We start from the raw sequence: 24,787 nt of genomic DNA on the forward strand, positions 1-24,787 counted from the left end.
AAGGTAGCAACAGAGGAAAGAAGTATGGAACACAAACAAACAGAAACAAATGATAGAAAAACAAAAGAGAAGAATCAAACTAGATACAAAACTAACAGAAAGCAATTTATAAAATGGCAGTAGGGAACCCACAAGTGTCAATAATTACACTAAATGTAAATGGATTAAACTTACCAATAAAAAGACACAGAGTAGCAGAATGGATTAAAAAAGAAAATCCAACTATATGCTGCCTACAAGAAACACATCTAAGCAACAAGGATAAAAACAAATTCAAAGTGAAAGGCTGGAAAACAATACTCCAAGCAAACAACACCCAAAAAAAAGCAGGTGTAGCAATACTCATATCTGATAATGCTGACTACAAGACAGAAAAAGTACTCAGAGACAAAAATGGTCACTTCATAATGATTAAGGGGACACTGAATCAAGAAGACATAACAATCCTTAATATATATGCACCAAACCAAGGAGCACCAAAATATATAAGACAGCTACTTATTGACCTTAAAACAAAAACTGACAAAAATACAATCATACTTGGAGACCTCAATACTCCGCTGACGGCTCTAGATCGGTCATCCAAACAGAGAATCAATAAAGATATAGTGGCCTTAAACGAAATACTAGAACACCTGGATATGATAGACATATACAGGACACTTCATCCCAAAGCGACAGAGTATACATTTTTCTCTAGTGTACATGGAACATTCTCAAGAATTGACCATATGTTGGGCCACAAAGACAATATCAGAAAATTTAGAAAAATTGAAATTGTACCAAGCATATTTTCTGATCATAAAGCCTTGAAACTAGAATTCAACTGCAAAAAAGAGGGGGAAAAACCCACAAAAATGTGGAAACTAAACAACATACTTCTAAAAAATGAATGGGTCAAAGAAGAAATAAGCGCAGAGATCAAAAGATACATACAGACAAATGAAAATGAAAATACGACATATCAGAATCTCTGGGATGCAGCAAAAGCAGTAATAAGAGGAAAGTTCATATCACTTCAGGCCTATATGAACAAACAAGAGAGAGCCGAAGTAAACCACTTAACCTCACACCTTAAGGAACTAGAAAAAGAAGAACAAAGACAACCCAAAACCAGCCGAAGAAAGGAGATAATAAAAATCAGAGCAGAAATAAATGAAATAGAGAACAGAAAAACTATAGAAAAAATCAATAAAACAAGGAGCTGGTTCTTTGAAAAGATCAACAAAATTGACAAACCCTTGGCAAGACTCTCCAAGGAAAAAAGGCACAGGACTCAAATAAATAAAATCCAAAATGAAAGAGGAGAGATCACCACAGACATCATAGATATACAAAGAATTATTGTAGAATACTATGAAAAATTATATGCCACCAAATACAACAATCTAGAAGAAATGGATAAATTCCTAGAACAATACAACCTTCCTAGACTGAGTCATGAGGAAGCAGAAAGCCTAAACAGACCAATCAGCAGGGAGGAAATAGAAAAAACTATTAAAAACCTCCCCAAAAATAAAAGTCCAGGCCCAGACGGTTATACTAGTGAATTCTATCAAACATTCAAAGAAGACTTGGTTCCTATTCTACTCAAAGTCTTCCAAAAAATTGAAGAAGAAGCAATACTTCCAAACACATTTTATGAGGCCAACATAACCCTCATACCAAAACCTGGCAAGGATGGCACAAAGAAAGAAAACTACAGACCAATATCTCTAATGAATACAGATGCTAAAATTCTAAACAAAATACTGGCAAACCGAATACAACAACATATTAAAAAAATAATACATCATGATCAAGTGGGATTCATCCCAGAATCTCAAGGACGGTTCAACATACGCAAAACGGTTAACGTAATACACCATATCAACAATACAAAGAACAAAAACCACATGATCTTATCAATAGATGCAGAAAAGGCTTTTGATAAAATACAACACAATTTTATGTTTAAGACTCTCAACAAAATGGGTATAGAAGGAAAATATCTCAACATGATAAAGGCCATATATGATAAACCATCAGCCAACATCATTTTAAACGGCATAAAACTGAGGACTTTCTACCTTAAATCAGGAACAAGACAGGGTTGTCCACTCTCTCCACTCTTATTTAACGTGGTGCTAGAAGTTCTGGCCAGAGCAATCAGACAAGACAAATAAATAAAAGGTATCCATATCGGAAAAGAAGAAGTAAAGGTATCACTTTTTGCTGATGATATGATCCTATACATCGAAAACCCGAAGGACTCCACAAAAAGATTATTAGAAACAATAAACCAATACAGTAAGGTCGCAGGATACAAAATTAACATACAGAAGTCCATAGCCTTTCTCTATGCCAACAATGAAATATTAGAAAACGAACTCAAAAAAATAATCCCCTTCACGATTGCAACAAAAAATAAAATACCTAGGAATAAACATAACAAAGAATGTAAAGGACCTATATAATGAAAATTACAAAGCATTGTTAAGGGAAATCGAAAAAGATACAATGAGATGGAAAAATATTCCTTGTTCTTGGATAGGAAGAATAAATATAATCAAGATGGCCATATTACCCAAAGCAATATACAAATTTAATGCAATTCCCATCAAAATCCCTATGAGATTTTTTAAAGAAATGGAACAAAAAATCATCAGATTTATATGGAACTATAAAAAACCCCAAATAGCCAAAACAATCCTAAGGAAAAAGAATGAAGCTGGGGGCATTACAATACCTGACTTTAAACTATATTATAGGGCCACAATAATCAAAACAGCATGGTATTGGCAGAAAAATAGACACTCAGACCAATGGAACAGAATAGAAAGCCCAGAAATAAAACCACATATATATGGTCAAATAATCTTTGATAAAGGGGCCAACAACACACAATGGAGAAAAGAAAGCCTCTTCAACAAATGGTGTTGGGAAAACTGGAAAGCCACATGCAAAAGAATGAAACTCGACTATAGCCTGTCCCCGTGTACTAAAATTAATTCAAAATGGATCAAAGACCTAAATATAAGACCTGAAACAATAAAGTACATAGAAGAAGACATAGGTACTAAACTCATGGACCTGGGTTTTAAAGAACATTTTATGAACTTGACTCCAATGGCAAGAGAAGTGAAGGCAAAGATAAATGAATGGGACTACATCAGAATAAAAAGTTGTTGCTCAGCAAGAGAAACTGATATAAAAATAAACAGACAGCCAACTAAATGGGAAATGATATTTTCAAACAACAGCTCAGATAAGGGCCTAATTTCCAAAATTTACAAAGAACTCATAAAACTCAACAACAAACAAACAAACAATCCAATAAAAAAAATGGGAAGAAGACATGAATAGACACTTCTCCCAGGAAGAGATACAAATGGCCAACAGATATATGAAAAGATGCTCAGCTTCATTAGTTATTAGGGAAATGCAAATCAAATCTACAATGAGATACCACCTCACCCCTGTTAGATTAGCTATTATCAACAAGACGGGTAATAGCAAATGTTGGAGAGGCTGTGGAGAAAAAGGAACCCTCATTCACTGTTGGTGGGACTGTAAAGTAGTACAACCATTATGGAGGAAAGTATGGTGGTTCCTCAAAAAACTGCAAATAGAACTACCTTATGACCCAGCAATCCCTCTACTGGGTATATACCCCAAAACCTCAGAAACATTGATACGTGAAGACACATGTAGCCCCATGTTCATTGCAGCACTGTTCACAGTGGCCAAGACATGGAAACAACCAAAAATCCCTTCAATAGAAGACTGGATAAAGAAGATGTGGCACATATACACTATGGAATACTACTCAGCCATAAGAAATGATGACATCAGATCATTTACAGCAAAATGGTGGGATCTTGATAACAGTATAAGGAGTGAAATAAGTAAATCAGAAAAAAACAAGAACTACATGATTCCATACATTGGTGGAACATAAAAATGAGACTAAGAGACATGGACAAGTGTGTGGTGGTTACCAGGGGTGGGGGGAGGGAGGACAGGGGGAGAGTTAGGGGGAGGGGGAGGGGCACAGAGAATTAGATAGAGGGTGGCGAAGGACAATCTGACTTTGGGTGAGGGGTATGCAACATAATTTAATGACAAGGTAACCTAGACATGTTTTCTTTGAATATATGTACCCTGATTTATTAATGTCATCCCATTACCATTAATAAAAATTTATTAAAAAAATAAAATAAAAATAATAATAATAATAATAATAATCAACAAAGTGAAAAAGCAAGCTATGGAATTGGAAAAAAACACTTGCAGATCATATATTTGATAAGGGGCTAATCTTCAAAATATATGGAATGAACTCATACAACTCAATAGTAAAAATACTAATGCCCTAATATAAAAATAGGCAAAAGACGTGCATTGACATTTCTGGAAAGAAGACATATAAATGGTCAACAGGTTTATGAAAAGATGTTCAACATCATTAATCATCAGGGAAATGTAAATGAAAACCACAGTGAGACAGCACCTCACATCTGGTTAAGATGGCCATCATATATATATATAAAGTCATATATAGGCAAAGATGCAGAGAAATTTGAACCTTAGTGCACTGTTGGAGGGAATATAAAAGTGGCGCAGCCACTATGTATAGAAAACAGTATGAAGGTTCCTCGAAACATAAAAGTAAAATTACTGTCGTCCCTTACTATATCATGGTTCACTTTTCATGGTCTCACTGTATCGCGGATATTTAAATTGTATATATCTGATTTTGTATCACGGATTTTTCGCTATATCATGGGATTTTGTGGTATATAGGTATTTTCATATACTTATTATTTTAATTATTTTGCGGTAAAATAAGCAAAATAAGTGTGAGAAAGGCTAATAACAAAGTAGGAAAGGTTTATAAGAGTGTGGGGAGGGTTTATAAAGCCTTAAACTAGAAATAAATAATAAAATAAATATAAGGTCTCTACTTTGTGGATTTTCATCTATCACAGGGGTTCTGGAACATAACGCCCATGATAATGAGGGACCACTGTACTATATGGCCCAGCAGTTCCACTACTGAGTATTTATATATATATATATATATATATATATATATATATATATATATATATATATGTATATATATATATATATATATATATATATATATATATATATATATAAAAACTAAAACCAGGATCTTGTAAAGGTATTTGCATTTCCATGTTTGTTGCAACATTATTCACAATAGTGAAGTTGTAGAAACAATCTAAGTTCCATTGGTGGTTGAATCGATAAAGAAAATGTAGTATATGCATAAAATATAATATTATTCAACCTTTAAAAAGAAGGAAATCCTGTCATATGTGACAATATGGATGAACCTAGAGGACATTATTCTAAGTGAAATAAGCCAGCCACAGAAGAATAAATACTAGACAGATTCCAAGATGGCAACAGAGTAGGGGCACGTTCCAACTGCCACATCCCAGGACCAAATTGGATTACAACTTAATTTAACAACAGTCATCTTGAAAAACCAACTTTGGACTAAACAAAGAGGAGTTTATAACCAAGGATCACAGAAGAAATCACACTGAGACTGGTAGGAAGGGACGGGATGCGGAAAGGACTGCTTCATTCCCAGGAGCGAGCAGTGGCTGAGGGTCCAGAGGGACTCTCACTGTGAAGAGGGTTGTTCTGAGAGGTGTGCATCCTCAGCTCCTGGCCCAGAGCCTCAGCCTAGAGCCCCAGAGCCTGGAAGAGGTTTCCAGACAGCATTCGGTGGTAAAAAGAGCCAGGGTTTCTGTTTGCAAGAAAGAGACAGGAACTTTCTCAGAGATGCAGTCTGTGTCTTAAAGGGTCAGCATAGAAAATCTTGTTCACAGACACTTACCTGGGATCACGTGGGGAAGAGCTGAGAGGACTAGTGTTGCATGAGAGTGTGAAGTTGCAGGGCCAGGGAGAGACACTGTGAGTGATGAACATCGGAACCCCCAGGCTAAGTCAATATTATCCAATACCACAGTCGCCATCTTTCTTGGGTGGAGCAATTCCCTCTGACAAGCATAAGCCTGGGTGAAAGCAACTGTCTCCCCCTTTTGGACTCTTTCCTGCCACATCCATGGAGACCTGGATGTTCTGAGAAGCCAAGAAGCAGGGTGCTCCTTAGTGATTCAGTTTTTTGGCATTGAGGCCAGAGCTTTCCCCCACACGCTCCTGAGTCTATGACTGGTGTTTTCTTCTTATGGGATGCTCATTAGAAACTTTCCAGACTGTGGGCAGACCACATCTCTGGGTCTCAGAGGCAACACCCACCAGACTCCTGGGGCCTCCCCAACTGAGGTCTGTGAAAAAGTCTGGACAGACTGACACCTGGGATAGAAGAGTAGAGCCACATCCACCATATTTTCTAATCCTTAAATTGCACAAGGCTCCAGACTCGACCAGAGGTTTTTACAGTGGTCAAGTCCAACAAGCAGCCAGAAGACAGACTGTAGGTGGCAGAACTCAGGGAACCTTGGCCCTTTAAGAAGATCTTCCTTGGGGCCCAGTGTGAGTAAAAGCAAGCCTAGATGTGCAGCTTGTTATTTCCATGAGCAGTTGGGCCCAGGAGAGGCAGCCACAAACTCTGGATTGCTTGTAAATCCAAGGAGGTTACTGAGGGCTGGTCACGGACAGTGTAACCCACTGGACTGTGCTGGGTTCCCTCTAGGGCTAGCTGTAGAGAGCATCGGTTCAGTACCTAACAACCCTTGCTAGTGGGGTATCCTAAGGAAAGGCTCCTCACACCTGGCCCAGCTGAGGCTAGTTCCGCTTTCTGTGATCAGCACTGGCACACCTGCTCGTGTGCATTGGATAGGGTGGAGCTTCACAGTGAGAAGGCCAGAGTGCTGGCTATCCTGCACTGCTGGCCTAGTTTCTACAGGGGGAAGGGAGAGAGGGTTGGAGCATGGACATATAAAGTATGGGTCCCTGTGAGCCTATTGTTGGGTCTGTTAAAGCAGTTTAGCCACTTTCTAAGGGGGCACAGTTAGCCCCAGGAGGGGACATTCTCAGCTTTCCTTCCCTGACATCATGGTCTCACTAACTATAAGAAGATCTGCAGAATAGATTGTAGGCCCCATTCAATCTGAACCTGTTGCTCAACTTGTTAGGGAGAAATAAAATTTTAGTATCCAGCAGTGGCTGAGGTATTAGGCTCTGGAGTAGAGGCCACTTTCCTTGTACTGAAATTCAGATCAAGAGACCCCTGATGTAGGGGTTCCTACAAACACTGTATTCCCAACATCAGCTGTTTTAATCCACCAAGGTTTCAACCTGTAGAGTAGTTGGTCAAATGACGAGAGTTTGAGCCCAAACTACAGCCTTTCCACAGAAAACTATGTGGGAGGACTAGGTAGCTGCAAAAGGAGGTGGAGCAGCTGAGAAGTGGAGGTAAGTCTTACAGAGCTTGGGGCTCTTACAGAGTTGCTATCATCACTAAGACCTAGAACCAACACAACCAGTAGTGGGTGGCAGACAGCACCAACCCTAGACTCAGCTACATACACAAGCATCATGCCCAAAGGTGAAATCAAGCAGGCACCAGACACTGTGCTGAATAAATACACCCAACAGGACAGACATTGCACAGTGTGTAATACACAGGATCAAGGTTGACTCTTAGAGTCAGCCAGCCTGAAGGGGGATAACTACCCATGAAAGGACCTACATTCAATACTCACATACAAGAGGGAAACTAGTGTCTTCAGGAAGCATTTCTAGAACAAGGAAAACAGGTGTCCTGGAGGTCAGTACCACCAAACCCATCTTCCTCATAAAGACCTACAAAAATTTCAAAGTCAGACAGTGCTACCTAATACAGAGACAAAATGGGCAAAGAAATATGACCTAAATGAAACAACAACACAAATTCCCAGGAAAAGAACTAAATTAAATGGAATAAACAAACTACCAGACACAGAGTTTAGAATATGATTTTTAGGATGCTCAAGGATCTTAGAGCAAAAATGGACGGTCATAATATGCACCTAAATAAAGAGAAAGAAAGCATCAAAACAGTAAAAAATGACATACAATATCAGAAATGAAGACTGCACTAGAAGGAATCAAGAGCAGGTTGGATGAAACAGAGGACAAAATCAGCAATTTAGAGGACAAGATAAACAAAAACATAGAAGCAGGGCAGCAAAATGAAAAGAAGCTCAGAAAGACTGAGGAAACTCTAAGAGCTCTGTGACAACATGAAGAGAAACAACATCTGCATCATAGGGGTTCCTGAAGGAGACGAGAAAGAACAAAGCTGGGGTAGCAATGCTTTCATCTGACAAAATAACCTTCAAAGCAAAGACTATTGCAAGGAAAAAGAAAGATCACTACATAATGATAAAGGGAGCAATCCAACAGGAAGATATAACCATTATAAATATCTACGCACCTAATATAGGAGCACCTAAATATATAAAGCAAATTTTGATGGACATAACGGGTGAGATCAACAGCAATTCTATAAGAGTAGGGGACTTTAATACCCCATTAACATCACTGGATAGATCCTCCAGACAGAAAGTTAACAAAGAAACAGCAGCCTTAAATGACACACTAGATCAACTGAATTTAATAGATATCTTCAGAATCTTTCACCCCAAAACAGCTTAATATATATTCTTTTCAAGTGCTCATGGTACATTTTCTAAGATAGACCATGTTAGGACACAAAACGAGTCTCAATAAACTTAAGAAGATTGAAATCATATCAAGCATCTTCTCTGATTACAATGGCATGAAACTAGAAATCAACTACAATAGAAAAACTGAAAACTACTGAAACAAACACTTGGAGACTAAATAGCATGTTATTAAATAACAAATGGGTTAACGAGATCAAGGAAGAAATCAACAATTTCCTTGAAACCACTTAAAATGAACATACAACAACACAAAATATATGCAGCATAGCAAAAGCAGTCCTGAGAGGGAAGTTCATAGCATTATAGGAATATGTTATGAGGCACAAAAAGCTCAAATAAACAACCTAAGACTGTTCTTTTCAAAGTTAAAAGAACTAGAAAAAGAACAACAAATAAAGCCCAGAGGAAGTAGAAGAGAGGAAATAATAAAGATCAGAGTGGAAATAAATGATATAGAGGTTAAAAAAAAATACAAAAGATCAATGAAGCCTGACCAGGTGGTGGCGCAGTGGATAGAGTGTCAGACTGGGATGTGGAGGACCCAGGTTCGAGACCCCGAGATTGCCCGCTTGAGTGCAGGTTCATCTGGTTTGAGCAAGGCTCACCAGCTTGAACCCAAGTTTGCTGGCTAGAGCAAGGGGTCCCTCAGTCGGCTGTAGCTCCCTGGTCAAGGCTCATATGAGAAATCAATGAGTGAACAACTAAGGAGCCGCAACAAAGAATTGATGTTTCTCATCTCTCTCCCTTCCTGTCTGTGTGTCCCTATCTGTCCCTCTCCCTGACTCTCTCTGTCTCTGCCACACACACACACACATACACACACAAAAAAAAAAAAAAAAAAAAAAAAAGGTCAATGAAACCAAGAGCTGGTTCTTTGAAAAGGTGAACAAGATTGACAAACCTTTAACTAGACTCATCAAGAAAAAAAGAGAGGACTCAAAATTAGGAATAAAAGTGGAGAAGTAACAACTACATGGCAGAAATACAAAAGATTGTAAGAAAATACTATGAGGATTTGTATGCCAAAAAACTGGACAACCTAGGTGAAAAAGATAGATTCCTAGAAACATACAATCTTGCAAAAGTCAATCAGGAGAATCAGAAAACCTAAAAAGACCGATTACAACAAGTGAAATTGAAACAGTTATCAAAAAACTCCCAGCAAACAAAAGTACTGGACTGGATGGCTTCACAGGTGAATTCTACCAAACATTCAAAGAAGAACGAACATCTCTCCTCAAGCTATTTCAAAAAATTCAAGACAAGGGAAGATTCCAAGCTCCTTTTATGAGGTAAGCATTATCCTCATTCCAAAACCATGTAAAGACATTACAAAGAAAGAATACAATAGGCGAAAATCCCTGATGAACATAGATGCTAAAATTCTCAATAAAATATTAGCAAACCGGATCCAGCAATATATCAAAAAGATCATACATCATGATCAAGTGGGATTCATTCTGGGGAGGCAAGGTTGGTTCAACATTTGCAAATCAATAAATTTGATTCATCACATAATTAAAAGGAAGGATAAAAATTACATGATTATATCAACAGATACAGAAAAAGCATTTGATAAAATCCAGCACCCATTTATGATCTAAACTTTTAGCAAAGTGGGAATACAGGGAACATACCTCAACATCTATGACAATCCCACAGCTAACATCATACTCAATGGGCAAAAATTAAAAGCAATCTCCTTAAGATCAGGAAAAAGGCAGGGGTGCCCCCTTTCACCACTCTTATTCAACAGAGTTCTGGAAGTCCTAGTCACAGCAATCAGACAGGAAGAAGATATAAAAATACATCCAAATGGGAAACAAAGATATAAAACACTTATTTGCTGATGACATAATACTGTACATAGAAAACCTTTAACGTCTCAGTCAAAAAACGACTAGACCTGAGAAATGAATTCAGCAAAGTGGCAGGATATAAAATTAATATTCTCAAATCAGTGTCAGTTTACACCAACAATCAATAGTCTGAAAGAGAAATTAAGGAAACAATCCCCTGCACTATTGTAATAAAACAAAGTAAAGTACCTAGGAGTAAATTTAACAAAAAAGGTAAAAGACTTGTACTTGGAAAATTATACAACATTGATAAAAGAAATCAAGGAAGATACAAACAAGTGGAAGCATATACTGTGTTCATGGATAAGAACAATAAACATCATTAAAATATCTATACTACCCAAAGCAATTTATAAATTAAATGCAATTCTTATTAGAATACCAATGGCATACTTCAAAGATATAGAACAAATATTCCATTAAGTTATATGGAACCAAAAAAAGAACACGAATAGCCTCAGCAATCTTGAAAATAAGGAATAAAGTGGGAGGTAACACACTTTCTGATAGCAAGTTATACTACAAGGCCATTGTAACCAAAATAGTTTCATCCTGGCATAAGAACAGGCATACAAATCAATGGAACAGAAGAGAGAACCCAGAAATAAGCTCACGCCTTTATAGTCAATTGATATTTGACAAAGGAGGTAAGAGCATACAATGGAGTAAAGGCAGTCTCTTTAATAAGTGGGGGTTGAGAAAATTGGATAGATACATGCAAAAAAATGAAACTAGACCACCAACTTACACCATTCACAGAAATAAACTCAAAATGGATAAAAGACTTAAATGTAAGTCATGAAACCATAAATATCTTGGAAGAAAACACAGGCAGTAAAGTCTTTGATATCTCTCATAGCAATATTTTTGCCAATTTATCTCCATGGGCAAGTGAAAAAAAGGACAAAATAAACACATGGGACTATATCAAACTGAAAAGCTTTTGCACAGCAAAGACACCATTAACAAAATTAAAAAAAAACTCACAAAATGGAAGCACATATTTGCCAATATGTCTGTTAAGGGGTTAATTACCCAAATTTATAAAGAACTTCTGAAATTCAACACCAGGAAGGTAAACAATCCAATTAAAAAATGGGTCAGGAAACTGAATAGACACATCTCCAAAGAGGACATACAGATGGCCAATAGGCTTATGAAAAATGCTCAACATCACTAATCATCAGAGAAATGCAAATTAAAACCACAATGAGATATCACCTCACACCAGTCAAAATGGCGCTCATCAACAAAACAATACATAATAAGTGCTGACCAGGGTGTGGAGAAAAGGGAACCCTCTTACACTGCTGGTGGGAATGCAGACTGGTGCAGCCACTGTGGAAAACAATATGGTGTTTCCTCAAAAATTAAAAATGTAACTGCCATTTGAACCAGTGATCCCACTTCTAGGAATATATCCTAAGAGTACCAAATCACTGATTCAAAAGAAGAGATGCACCCATGAATTGTTTACAATAGCCAAAATCTGAAGTCTGCCCCAGGGCCTGTCAGTGGTCAAGTGGATTAAAATGCTGTGGTACATATACACAATATGTGGCCATGACAAAGAAGGAAACTTACCTTTTGTGACAGCATTATTGGACCTGGAGATTATTATGGTAAGTGATATAAATCAGACGGAGAAAGACAAATATCATATGATCTCACTTATATGTAAAATCTAATGAACAAAGTTAACTGAGGAACAGAATAGAGGCAGAGGTGGGGTCACAGGGAGCAGAGGGACAGCTGTCAGAGGGAAGGGGGATGAGGGGATCAGAAAAGGTGAAGGGATTAGTGAAATTATATATACATAACACAGAGATACAGATAACAAGATAGCAAATCCTAGAGGGATGGGGGGAGGGAGTCAGCGGGAGGGGGGCAAGTGGCATGTAATGGGGGACACGTGGTTTGGGGGTGAGGTTGTTATATTGAGTGGGACACTTGGATCCATGTTAACACAATAAATTAAAATTAATAATAAAAGAAAGAAGAAGAAATACTAAATTATTACACTTATATGAGATATCTAAAGTAGTCAAACTCAAAGACATAGAAAGTAAATGGTGCTGCTGGGGGGAGTCTTGGGGTCTTGGGGAAATGGGGAGTTGCTGTTCAATGAATATAAAGTTTAAATTATGAAAGATTAAACAGTTCAACACATCTGCTATACAAAGTTGTGTTAATAGTTAAAATACTGTTCTGTACACTTAATTTATTAGGAAGGTAAATCTCATGTCATATAACTGCTGCAAAATTAAAAGAGAAAAAAAGTGGAGAAGAAATAAAACTTATTTTATTTATCCACAAGGCAAAATCACCCAATATATTGTTACTATTATTATTTTGAAAAGTTATTTCTTAGACCCATTAAGAATAAGAAAAAATGATTGTATTTTGCCTGAAGTTGTTCTCTGACACTCTTCCTTTTATATGTGGATCCAAGTTTTCTTCTCTCTGAAGGACCTTCAACAATTTTTGTATAGGTTATCTATTGGCAACAATTTTCTTAAGTTTTTGTTTATCTGAGAAAGACTTCCTCTACTAGAAAAAGAAAAATTGAAAAAGTTGAACCTAGACAATTTAGCTGTTTATCAGCAACTCAAATAAAACATTCATTGGGGAAGGCTAAACCATTGTATCAAAAGATAATTTTACTTCAGGAACACCTTCTCAATTCTTCCTTCACCACACAAGGTAGCACTGCAAAGTCTCACAGCATCTTTTAAATACCCTTTTGCATACAACATGTTTACAATGTTTTTCTTTAATTTTTAAATATATTTAGGAAATTAACTTTAACACTGTGAAATTGATCAATAAGAATACATAGGTTTCAGATAAACATTTCTATAACATTTGAACTATTGATACAATGTTTAAATTCATGCCTGTGTTTCCCTCAAGAGTAGATGATCCATGAGGAAGGAACCTTCTCTTCCTAGTTCACTACCATATCACCATCAGCTATTCTAGAACCTTGCACACATATTAGGGGCTCAGTACATTATTTGTGCATCAATAAACAATCAATCCATGTACAATGAATCAATTCCTGGCATGATGAATTGGAATAATTAAGAGTTTGACTGGAGACCCTGGATTTCCAAATAAGATGGTATGAAGGAAAACAACTTACTTGGGGAAATGTTAATGATTTACCTGTGTTGGGTGATTACATTTACAGCTGAAGGATGATTTGCACAGTAAGACAGATACATGGATTTAAAATGAGGCATAAGATTCAGTAGACAACCTCCTACTTTATGTTTGTTTTCTGGAAATCTGTAAGTAAAACAGGCAAAACACAAAATATAAAATAGAAACAGGGGAAAAAGGAAGATGATTCTACTTAAACTGAGGAACATGCATTCAGCTTCAGTCAAAATTAAAGGAAAAACTATATTACAACCATTTTATCCATTTTATCCATGAAATACAAGTTCTTGACTATAGTTTAACTCTAGCCACTAAACATCAGCTAATACATAAGGTCAGATATTTATTTGGAATCCGTAGGTAGGGTTTTCTCCTAAAATGCTTAGTCAAATTATAATATTCACATTTTTAGCTTGGCCAGCTAAAAATACTCTTGGCTAATATCGATGAATTTCAAGTACAGACAAAGCTAGTCAAATACAGAAAGAATATTACATAGCCTTGGTGGCCTGGTAGTAACTAGGCAAGGTAGCTTGAAAATTTTTTTAATTTATTTTTAAATTATAAGCCACCTGTTTTCATTTATAGAACAATCCAAAAAACACAAAAAAGGAAAAAAATTACTCAGAACTCCACCATTCAGAGATAATTATTATAATAACTTTGTCATATTCATTGGACTTTCTTCTACATGTTTCTCTATAAACTGGAAAATAAAAATCACAAATCTAGTTTGTAATTTGCTTTTCTCAGTGACCATCTTTCCATTTGAATAATCTGGATCCTTATCAGCATTTGCAGTGGCTCCTCAGGTCTCCTTAGTGTGGGCTCATACCATGTTCTTCCCTGGACAACCATCTGTGTCCCATAAAGCTCAAGAAACAGTAAATCTCTCTGATTTCCATATAAATGATGAAAGTCACCAACTTCTCCAAAATACACTCCTTGGAAAGCTAATCTTGCTTCAGAAATATATTGCCTGAAGATAATTACAATTCATTCTGTAGTTTGATGTTGAATACCTCAATAATCTAGCTTGCAATCAAGTGTTTTGTTTCACATAAGGATATACTTTTTCTTTCCCCACTTTAATGACTTTCAACTGTTAATATAATAGACATGACACCAGGAGTAATGAAAAGAGAAAAGCAAGCTTGTGAAACTGAATGAATAATCTGAATAACTTTTCCAAGTAATTTACAATGTACACAAATAAAAACTAGCTAATCAATGTAAAAGCATCATCCATGGTCAATTGAGATCTCATTTGTTTCTTATACTGACTAGAAGCAGTAAACTGATATGACTTTTAAATAAAGTAAAAAATACAACTAGTGGTTTGACACTATAGCTCCATCTGGTGCATTCTCTCTGCTCTAGGAAATTTTATCTACGTTGTACCAAGTGCTCACATATACAGTCCCCCTATCTAAGACAACAGTTAAAAGGAAAACAAAACACAAAAACAATGCTGCTGGTTATCCTTATGTCAATATGCAACACTTACTTTGAACATTCTTCCAAGGCTTGGCAGAGTGTCTGTTGAAATGTGCATATTTCCTCAATGTTTCCCAATAAAGATGTAAACTCCACAGTACTCAGACTGAAAAAAATATGTATGAAGTGTCAGTGAATAGAATTTGAGCACAACTCTAGTTATATCTCTCTCTAGTTCAGTAAGCTGATAATTTGCTAAGAAGTAGCAAATGAGACAAGGCAAGCAATCTGTACATTTTAACTATTGCTTTTTAATTATGCCAACTCTGGTTTTATCCAACTTTCTAAAGGTTCTTTCCTTGATGTTCCTTTTCTATAATAAAAATAATGATCCTAAAGAAAAGGAGTGTTTATCAGGTATTCTATAAGTGTTTATTAGGTATTCTATAGAGCAACAAGTAAATAAATAAAAAGTGTTTAATATCTAACTATCTACAGAGAACAGATTGGTGTTTTATCAGAGATGGGGTGTGGGTGGGAAAAATGAATGAAGGGAGTCAAAAGATATAAACTTCCAGTTACAAAATAAATAAATCATGGAGACATAATGTACAGCATGGTGACTATCATTAATAATACTGCACTGCATATTTGAAAGTTGCTAAGAGATTGGATCTTGGAACTTCTCATCACAAGAAAAAAAATGTCCTGTAACTAGGTAGAGTGATGGCTGTCAACTAGGCTTATTGTGTTAATCATTTCACAATTTCACAATTTCACAATACATACATAGATCAATCAAATAATTTTGCTGTACATCTGAAACTAATACAATATTACATGCCAATTATACCTCAATAAAAAAAATCTTTGCATCTAAACAAGTAAAATACATCATAGGTGAAGATAAGTGTAAAAACTTTTGAGTACTTCTTTCTAGAGGAATTGGGAAACTAATGGAAAAATATTATATATGTTTATACAATGCACAGGGGAAAACAACAAAATCTAGTTTCTTCTAAATTAAAATGCTCATAAATCAAGTAAAAATAATCTTTATGAGAGGAAGTAGGAGGAAAAAAATAGTACTGATTTATTTTTGGAATGGAATGGAATCAAAGAAAAGCAAACTGAACAATTTAATCAAGGCCTCTATAGTAAGAATTTTCTCATTCATTCTTTCCCTATCAAAGCAAAAACAGACACATAGGTACAGATAAGAGATTGATGGTTGCCAGAAGGTAGGAGGGTTAGGGGACTGGGTGAGAAAGGTGAAAAGATTAAGAAATACAAATTAGTAGTTACAGAATAGGCACAGGGATGTAAACTACATCAGTGAGAATATAATCAATAGTATTGTTATAACTACATATGGTGTCAAGTGGGTACTGGAAACACTTTGTAAAGTAAATGATTGTCTAACCACTCTGCTGTATACCAGAAACTAATACAAAATAATACTGAATGTAAACTGTAATTGAAAAAAATTAAATACTAGTAAGTGATAATAATGAGCTAACAATACTCACATAGCACTTAACACTTATGCAAGTATTTTACAAGTAATAACTCATTTGAATCTTATAATAACTTTTGAACTATCAATAACTATGATGTAGGTACTACTGTTTCCATTTTACATGTAAGGAAACCCAAGCACAGAGAGGTAAGCAAATCACCCAAAGTCACAAAGCCAGTAAATGGTAAAGCCAGAATTTGAATCAAAACATTCTAGCTCCAGAGTCTACAGTCTTAACCACATTTGGGGAGAAGATTTTGATGAAGATTTGTTTAAGAGGCTAGTGTCTGAAACATATCCTTTCTCATTAATATAATAATTCTAGAAGGGGAATGTTTCTGAGAGTAATTTTTGCTGACACAGAAAAGGAAGACCTCACCAATTGTTATCAGTAACCCTTACAGCAGTGGTCCCCAACCCCCAGGCTGCAGACCGGTACTGGTCCGTGGGCCATTTGGTACCGGTCCTCAGAGAAAGAATAAATAACTAACTTACATTATTTCCGTTTTATTTATATTTAAGTCTGAACGATGTTTTATTTTTAAAAAATGACCAGATTCCCTCTGTTACATTCGTCTAAGACTCACTGTTGACGCTTGTCTCGGTCACGTGATACATTTATCCATCCCACCCTAAAGGCCGGTCCGTGAAAATATTTTCTGACATTAAACCGGTCCGTGGTCCACAAAAGGTTGGGGACCACTGCCTTACAGTATAAAAATCTCCCTGCTCTGGCTGGTTGGCTCAGTGGTAGAGTGTCAGCTTTGCTTATGGATGTCCTGGGTTTGACTCCCACTTAGGAAACATAGGAGAAATAACCATCTGCTTCTCCCTTCCCTTCCCCTTCTCCCTTCTCTGTCTTTCTCTCCTCCCCTGCCACAGCCATGGCTTGGTTGGAGCAAGTTGTCCCTGGGAGCTGAGGATGGCTCCATGGCTTTGCTTCAGGCACTAAAATAGCTCAGTTGCTGAGCAATGGAGCAACAGCCCCAGATGGGCAGAACATCATCCCACAGAGGGGCTTGCTGGGTGGATCCCAGTTTGGGGTGCATGCAGGAATCTCTCTCTCTGCCTCCTCACTTCTCACTTAAGAAAAAAAAAATTTTAAATCTCCCAGTTCCTCTAATGTCCTCCTGAACCACAAGCTGGAAAACCCCTACTAAAAGTGTCAAAAGTGAAACCTTTAGCCCGCTTCCTTGACTTGCTGTCTCATACCCCAAGAATCTGACTGGGGGCTTATTCGGCCTCTTCAGAATCAGATAACAGATAATCTATTTTGGCTCAAGACAGAATCAATGGAAACTTACTATAACCACATTTTGAATTTATTTAGGAACAGTGTACTTCTGACTCAGGTCTCTTACCTCCTCTGTCCCGGGTCTTTTCCTTTCCTTTCCTCTTACTGTTTCTTGATTACTAATCAGTCACTCTTTCATTTGAAATCTTACCATCTCCCTTCTCAGGGTTATTGCTTCAGTTTCCCTCTCCTCCTCTGCCTGTCACCTCCAGAAAATGAAAGGCATGTTTCATTATGGCCAACGACTGGCTATGTTATGGGTACAGCAGAAAACCTTTCTGAACTTCATGTTTCTTATTTATTCATGCGAATAGTAATTTCTTCCAAGGCACTAGACCCAATGATTCATTGAAGTTCCATTCAGCTCTAAGAACTATGATCACAGAATACTTCATGTTTTACATAATAATGACAAAATACACTGTTGTTGATTATGTTTAAACTCTCACAAAAGAGAGAAGTTACAAAATCTTTTCATACTGAAGTAAGATTCCCATAGTATTATGAAAATAACCAATTGGGAAACTCAGCAAGACATTATTCCTAGTAAAACATGATTTGGAAAAAAGGAAAAAACAGTAAAATATATTAAACTTATTTAAACCTGAAGTCAATAGTTTGGGTAATTGTTTAGCAAAAATAAACTCTTACTAAGGTAAAAGAGGAAGCCTTTGTCTTCTGTTATATGGACCAACTGCTAAATTTTCTATTTGACTTACAGATCATAATCTCTAGTAAAGATTATTTAATTAACATAAAAATACAAACAAGTGCATTTAGCCAGTATTTCTTTAATATGCCATAAAATGAAAAGCACAAAAAATGAATGTCTTATATTTCTCATTTGTGAAAATGGTTTGCAATTCAGGCCTCTGACAATCATTTCAGATTTCTAAGATCAGAATAAGGTTTGAATATGTTATTTAAAAAATAAAACATTTTAACATCTCTTTTTCATTCACTTTTGCCTGAGTAAATTACTGGCTTGAATTGCTTTTATGAGCATTCACAAAATGTCAAAATTTTTTCCGTTCTCAGGGCATAGGAAAGCGTTTCTGCCCTGGCAAGCAAAGATCACAGTGAATATAAGAATTTTCCGTTTTTGTGCTTTCTGCATAGAAATACTGGCAAGGCCTTTTACTGTTAGGTAAAACCAGATTGCATCACTTTTAAAACATGCAAGATCAAAATTCTGACAGACAAAAATGCAGATCTGCTCATAAGCAACATCTTGCATAATTTCTGTTGCCTTGATCATGTTCTTTTCTTTTAATTTTTAAATTTTATTTAGAAAATTAATTTTAAAAGGGTGACATTGATCAATAAGAGTACATAGGTTTCAGGTGAACATTTCCATAGCCAACTATGTTCTTAGAAACCTGTGATCTGTGGAAATTCTTCTAAAGGGCAAAATCAAGTACTCAGTGACAAGAAAGTAATGATTCCATATGCTCATAGTATCTTGCTTTATTTAGTGAGGGGTTGCAAATAGAATTCTTACTTGTTGTTGGACTGCAGAGGTCTTAAGTAAGTAATAAGAAGAGATTGAAGTTCTTTAGCATAATCTTTTTCAGTGTCCAGAATGTTCTGTAACACCTGTAGAGACACAAAGTATTGTAATTGTCAGAACAATCTACAGTAAAATACAACTTCAGCTCTTTTAATCAAATTACTAGAAAAAGTCCCATTTACTTATGCCATCAGTGTAAGAAGCACAAAGGCTGAATGTACATTTTTTTATTCTAACAAACTACTTTTGTAATTACATCACAACTAGTTATGTTGTATGATTCAGAAGAACACAATTTTTCAGAGTTAGCCATAACTAGAGGGGCCTTGCTATTTACACAGTACTATTCAGAATGTTTTTGTGTGCTTTAAATCATTTTATCCTCAAGAAAGGATCATTATTCCCATTTTATGGATAGAAAAATTGAGCCCTGGCCAGATGGTTGGAGCATCGTCCAGCAATGCAGAGGTTCCTGGTTTGGTCCCCAGTCAGGACCACCGCAGGAATAGATCAATGTTCCTGTCTCTTTCTCTCTCCCTTCTTCTATCTCTAAAATCAATAAAATATTTATTTTTAAATTGAGACCAGCTACCTTAAAACATAGAGCAGGTCATTAAATAATGTTTTGTTCAACATCGATTTTTTATAACGTTAATGAATGCTATAGGAACCTAAGTCTTTTTTGTTTTTGAGAGAGAGAGAGAGAGAGAGAGAGAGAGAGACAAAGAGAGAGAAATAGGAAGGGAGAAAGATGAGAAGTATGAACTCATAGTTGCGGCATTTTACTTCTTCATTGTTTACTTCTCATATGTGCCTGGACCAGGGAGCTGTAGCTGAGCCAGTGACACCTTGCTCAAACCAGCGACCTTGGGCTCAAGCCAGTGACCTTGGGGTCATATTGATGATCCCACGCTCAAGCCTGTGACCCTGTGCTCAAGCTGGTGAACCTGCACTCAAGCCGGATGAGCCTGCACTTAAGCTGATGATCTTGGGGTTTCGAGCCTGGGACCTCAACATTCCAGGTCAATGCTCTGTTTGCTGTACCACCACTTGTCAGGCCAGAAAAGATTTTTTTAAAGTTATTTTTTGATAAGACTTTTAAGGAACAAAATCTGAGGACCTTGAAATTTTAAACTAGGTTAAAATAGGTCTTTTAATAAAGGTGAAAGATGCTAGGATGAATAAATAATTCAAAAAGAAAAGAAAGCTGAAGTGTGAGAAATTTAACAAGGAAAATAATGTTTACCAGTATTACTGACAAACCAATTAAGTCCTATAAGCAAAACACCAATGTATAGGCCCACAATTTCTCTTCCTCAATTAGTCCTAGGGTCATACCCCATATCCAAACCTCTCTGAAGGCAGCTTCAAGTTTCATTTTGAGCTCCTAGAGATAACCAAACTAACATTTTGATACATTTTCTCTCATATCATCTAATTATTTTAACAAAAAAATATTAAATGTCTAGTCTATGCCAAGTGCCATGTTTCTTGCAGGGAGTTACCACTCTATTTATAGAAGGAGGTATTAAACAAGACGATCATGGGGTCACAAGACAATGTGTAGCATTCTAAGCTGGAAGAAATCCCGTATCTTACCAATATGCCAAACACATGCTCACAAGACAATGCATGACAACCTGCCTTTTTGAAAGGTGGAAAGGAAAAAGCAAGAGGAGCCTGGACAGCTGTGGATGTTTTTGGGAAAACTTGTCGTCCAGGCTCTGACTGACAGGTTGCTTCAGTTTTAAGGCTTTTGTCTCCTCATCACAAATTGTGACATTTCACCTACCTCAGGTGATCACTGTGAAAAGGTAGTAAGACATTGCACAGGTAAATGTTCAATGAGTGGGAAACAGTCCTAACAATTTAAAAGGTTAAAAAAGTTTTCTGAATAACAGCAGTGTTTCCATTTCAGACCAGATAACTTTTTGTTGTGAGGGCATGCCTTGTGCACTGTAGGATGTTTAGCAGCATCCCTGGCCACCATCCACTACATGCCAGTTTCACGTCACCCCTTACTTCAGTTATGACAACTAAAAATGTGTCTCAATAATGTCAAAGGTCACCTGAAGGGCAATACTACCCTAGTTGAGAACCACTGGTTTAGAAGAACACAGGCCACAGGGAGGTTTCAAAAGTGGGGCTTAAATGATAGCCCTTCCTCCCAGACACTAACACCTACTTTCATTTCCGCTATTTCTCAGGAATTACTCTCTAAATGTGTATGTAAATCCGGGACCCTGGAAGGACTAAAAGCTCTCTGAAATCAATCCAGTGATAAAATAGAAATGTTACCCCTTATAGAAATTTGAAACACAACAAAGGAAATTAAGAACTATCCTGAGATGAATTAAAAAAAATTGCCCTGGCTGGGTGGTCCAGTGGATAGAGCATTGTCCCAGCATGCCAAGGTTGCAGATTTGATCTCCCGTCAGGACACATATGACAAGCAACCAATGAGTGTACAACTAAATGGAACAACTAAATGGAACAATGAGTTGATGCTTCTTTCTCTCTGTCTCTCTTTTTTTCCTCCTTTACTCCCTTCTTCTTTTCCCTGTCTCTCAAATCAGTGGAAAATTTTTTAAAAATAGAAAGCAACATAAAAAAGTATATATGATGCAGTTAAAGCAGTGCATAGGTGACAAATATATAGCTGTAAATGCCTATATAAGAAAGAGAACTTCCAGTTTCCAGTCTTGTAGTTAAGGAGCTTTAAGCCATTACTCCATCCTAACAGAAGTAAATGGCTGAGTAAACTAAAAAAGAAGAAAGAAAAAACCTTTTCTTATATCTGTCAGGGAATTGAAGTCAAAGGAGAAAATTTTTTTTCCAATTGAAGAAACAGACAGGCAGATACAAAGAATCAAAACTTGCTGGAGCAGAAGCCCCAATGGGGATCAGAATCTAGGTAGGAAAATCTGAACTGAAATGATATGTAACTGGGGGGTCAGTGCAAACAAGTCTAAAAGTTTAAAACTCCAGGGGTCCAGTCATACATGATTGTACCCACACTTTTGTGAGTTTTACTTCCAGTATCTCTGCAGGGTTCTCACAATGAAGATAGGATGATCCCACTCATACTTCAGAAGGGGGAAGGGAAAACTAGCCATTTGGAACATACAAGTATTCTGTTCTTTATAACAAAGTCTGCCTGACCTGTGGTGGTGCAGTAGATAAAGCATCAACCTGGAATGCTGAGATTGCTGGATTAAAACCTTGGGCTTGTCTGGTCAAGGCATATATGGGAGTTCATGCTTCCTGCTTCTATCCCCTTCTCTCTCTCTTTCTCTCTCTAAAAATGAATAAATAAAATCTAAAAAAAAAGACAAGGTCTCAAAGATGGCGCTGGAATAGGCGGACGTACCAACATCCACCTCCCAGAACCAAAATGGATTACAAACTAATTTTAAGAACTATCATCTGGAAAAACCAACTTTGGACTAAACTAAGAGGACTCTTCAACCAAGGAATACTGAAGAAGCCACATCGAGACTGGTAGGAAAAGCGGAAACGTGGAGAGGGCTGCCCAGCTCGAGCGAACGGCAGCCGGGAGAGACTCGCATGGCGGGAAGTGAGTTTAGCAGAGAGGGGAGGGTCCTGATTCCAAGGAACAAAGACCCAGCCTGCAGCTCCAGAGCCTAGAAGAGGAGTATGGACAGTATTTAGCTGGAAACGAGTCAGGATACTATTTTTGAGAAAGAGACTGATTTCTCAGACCCAGGATTCTTCTTAAAGGGACCGTGCAGAACACCTCTCTTACAACCACTCACCCAGGGCTCCAGGGGACGGGGAGAGAGGAGAGGTCCAGAGCAGCAGGAAGAGAGTTTAATCTAGGAGGCACAGGGAGAAACATTTTGGGAGACAGCCACCCTAACCCCTGGGACGAGTCACTTCCCAAATCTGAAATGAATATTTCCCCTGGAAACAGCAATACCAGCAAAGGGAAGCAGGAACCAGCCAAACAAGCTCTCCCGTGGCACTCAGAGTAGAGTTGCTTAGAAGGAGGGAGCTTTTGGGACTACAGTAGTGAGTGTTAAGGTCTGAGCTGCAGCGCCCCCACCCACACGGCTGAGGGCTTGCCAGAGGGCAGGTGGCGGCAGGACGTGGAAGCACGGTTCTGTCGGCAAGGGCAGAAGCCGGGTGGTCACCACTGGGCCCAGATGTGAGCTCAGTCTTGCCTGGCTGCAGAGGAGGGGGCATGCAAAAGTGGTAAAGCCCAGCTGCCGGCAGCCTGTAATCCAGCCTGCAGGGGAGGGGTGGGAACGTTGGAAGGGGTGAAAACCAGCCCTTGAGCAAGAGCACAGGAGCACAGCCTTGCCCCGCCCACAGAACCGAGGCTTGTGGCTTGACTTGGGAGCCGGCTCCTTCCATGGGGGTGGAGCCAAAAACCCAGAACAGGCAGAGTCCCGCTACTGAGCATGGGCATGCAGTCCCACCTGGCCTGTGGAGCCAAGGCTTACAACCATCCCACGAGCGGGCTCCTCCTGCAAGGGCGGGGCGAAAGCCCGGAAACAGATGAAGACCCACAGCTGAGCAAAGATGCTCACTACTGCCCTCAGAGCCGAGCATTATGCCACCCATGGGGGTGGGGAAAAGGCCAAGGCCAACAAGGCTTGTACACCCGAGCATATGATCACAGCCACTCCCATGAAGGAGAGGCAGAAACCACAGCAACAGCCCCAGTGGGCAGACACCGGCAATGCCCATACCCAAATGCCCTAGGCAGCGACAGAAGAGGGGGTGTCGGGCCTGCAGACAGACCATACCTAGGGAACAGAGGCCACACCCAGTAGACTTCAGTGGCCAAAACCTTCCTTTACACAGAGAAAATGAGAAGGCAGAAAAATGCAACACAAATGAATCAAGAGAAATCCCCAGAAAAGGACCTGAATGAATCAGATATAACCAAATTACCAGATGCAGAGTTTAAAATAACAATTTTTAAGATGCTTAAAGGTATTAAAACAACAATAGATGGTCATTACAAACACCTAAATAAAGAGATAGCAAATATAAGAAAGGACATTGAAATAATAAAAAAGGATCAGTCAGAAATGACAAATACAATATCAGAAATGAAGAACACAATGGAAGGAATTAAAAGCAGAATGGATGAAGCTGAGAATTGAATCAGCAAGTTAGAGTACACGATAAATAAAGGCACAGAAGCAGAGCAAAAAAAATGAAAGAGACACAAAAAGTCTGAGGAAACTCTAAGAGAGCTCTGTGATAACATGAAGAGAAATAACATCTGCATCATAGGGGTTCCTGACAAAGAAGAGAAAGAACAAGGGATAGAGACTTTGTTCAAGCATATCATAGCTGAAAACTTCCCTCAATTAA

The 24,787-nt window shown here is 37.7% G+C and overlaps 1 protein-coding gene across 4 annotated transcripts in view; it reads right to left on the bottom strand.

Moving 5' to 3' along the window:
* ARHGEF6 (Rac/Cdc42 guanine nucleotide exchange factor 6) overlaps window positions 1-24,787 on the bottom strand; it is a 190,143-nt gene that overhangs the window by 72,496 nt on the left and 92,860 nt on the right. For all 4 annotated transcript variants that reach the window (XM_066356648.1, XM_066356647.1, XM_066356650.1 and 1 more), the window contains 3 exons: window positions 19,430-19,524; window positions 15,186-15,281; window positions 13,682-13,804 (listed from right to left, as the gene is read on the bottom strand). In XM_066356648.1, coding sequence (XP_066212745.1) covers window positions 13,682-13,804; window positions 15,186-15,281; window positions 19,430-19,524 — 314 coding nt within the window. The remainder of the gene's footprint in view (window positions 1-13,681; window positions 13,805-15,185; window positions 15,282-19,429; window positions 19,525-24,787) is intronic.

Source organism: Saccopteryx leptura, chromosome X (genome assembly GCF_036850995.1).
Source record: "Saccopteryx leptura isolate mSacLep1 chromosome X, mSacLep1_pri_phased_curated, whole genome shotgun sequence".
NCBI classification, from domain to species: domain Eukaryota; kingdom Metazoa; phylum Chordata; class Mammalia; order Chiroptera; family Emballonuridae; genus Saccopteryx; species Saccopteryx leptura.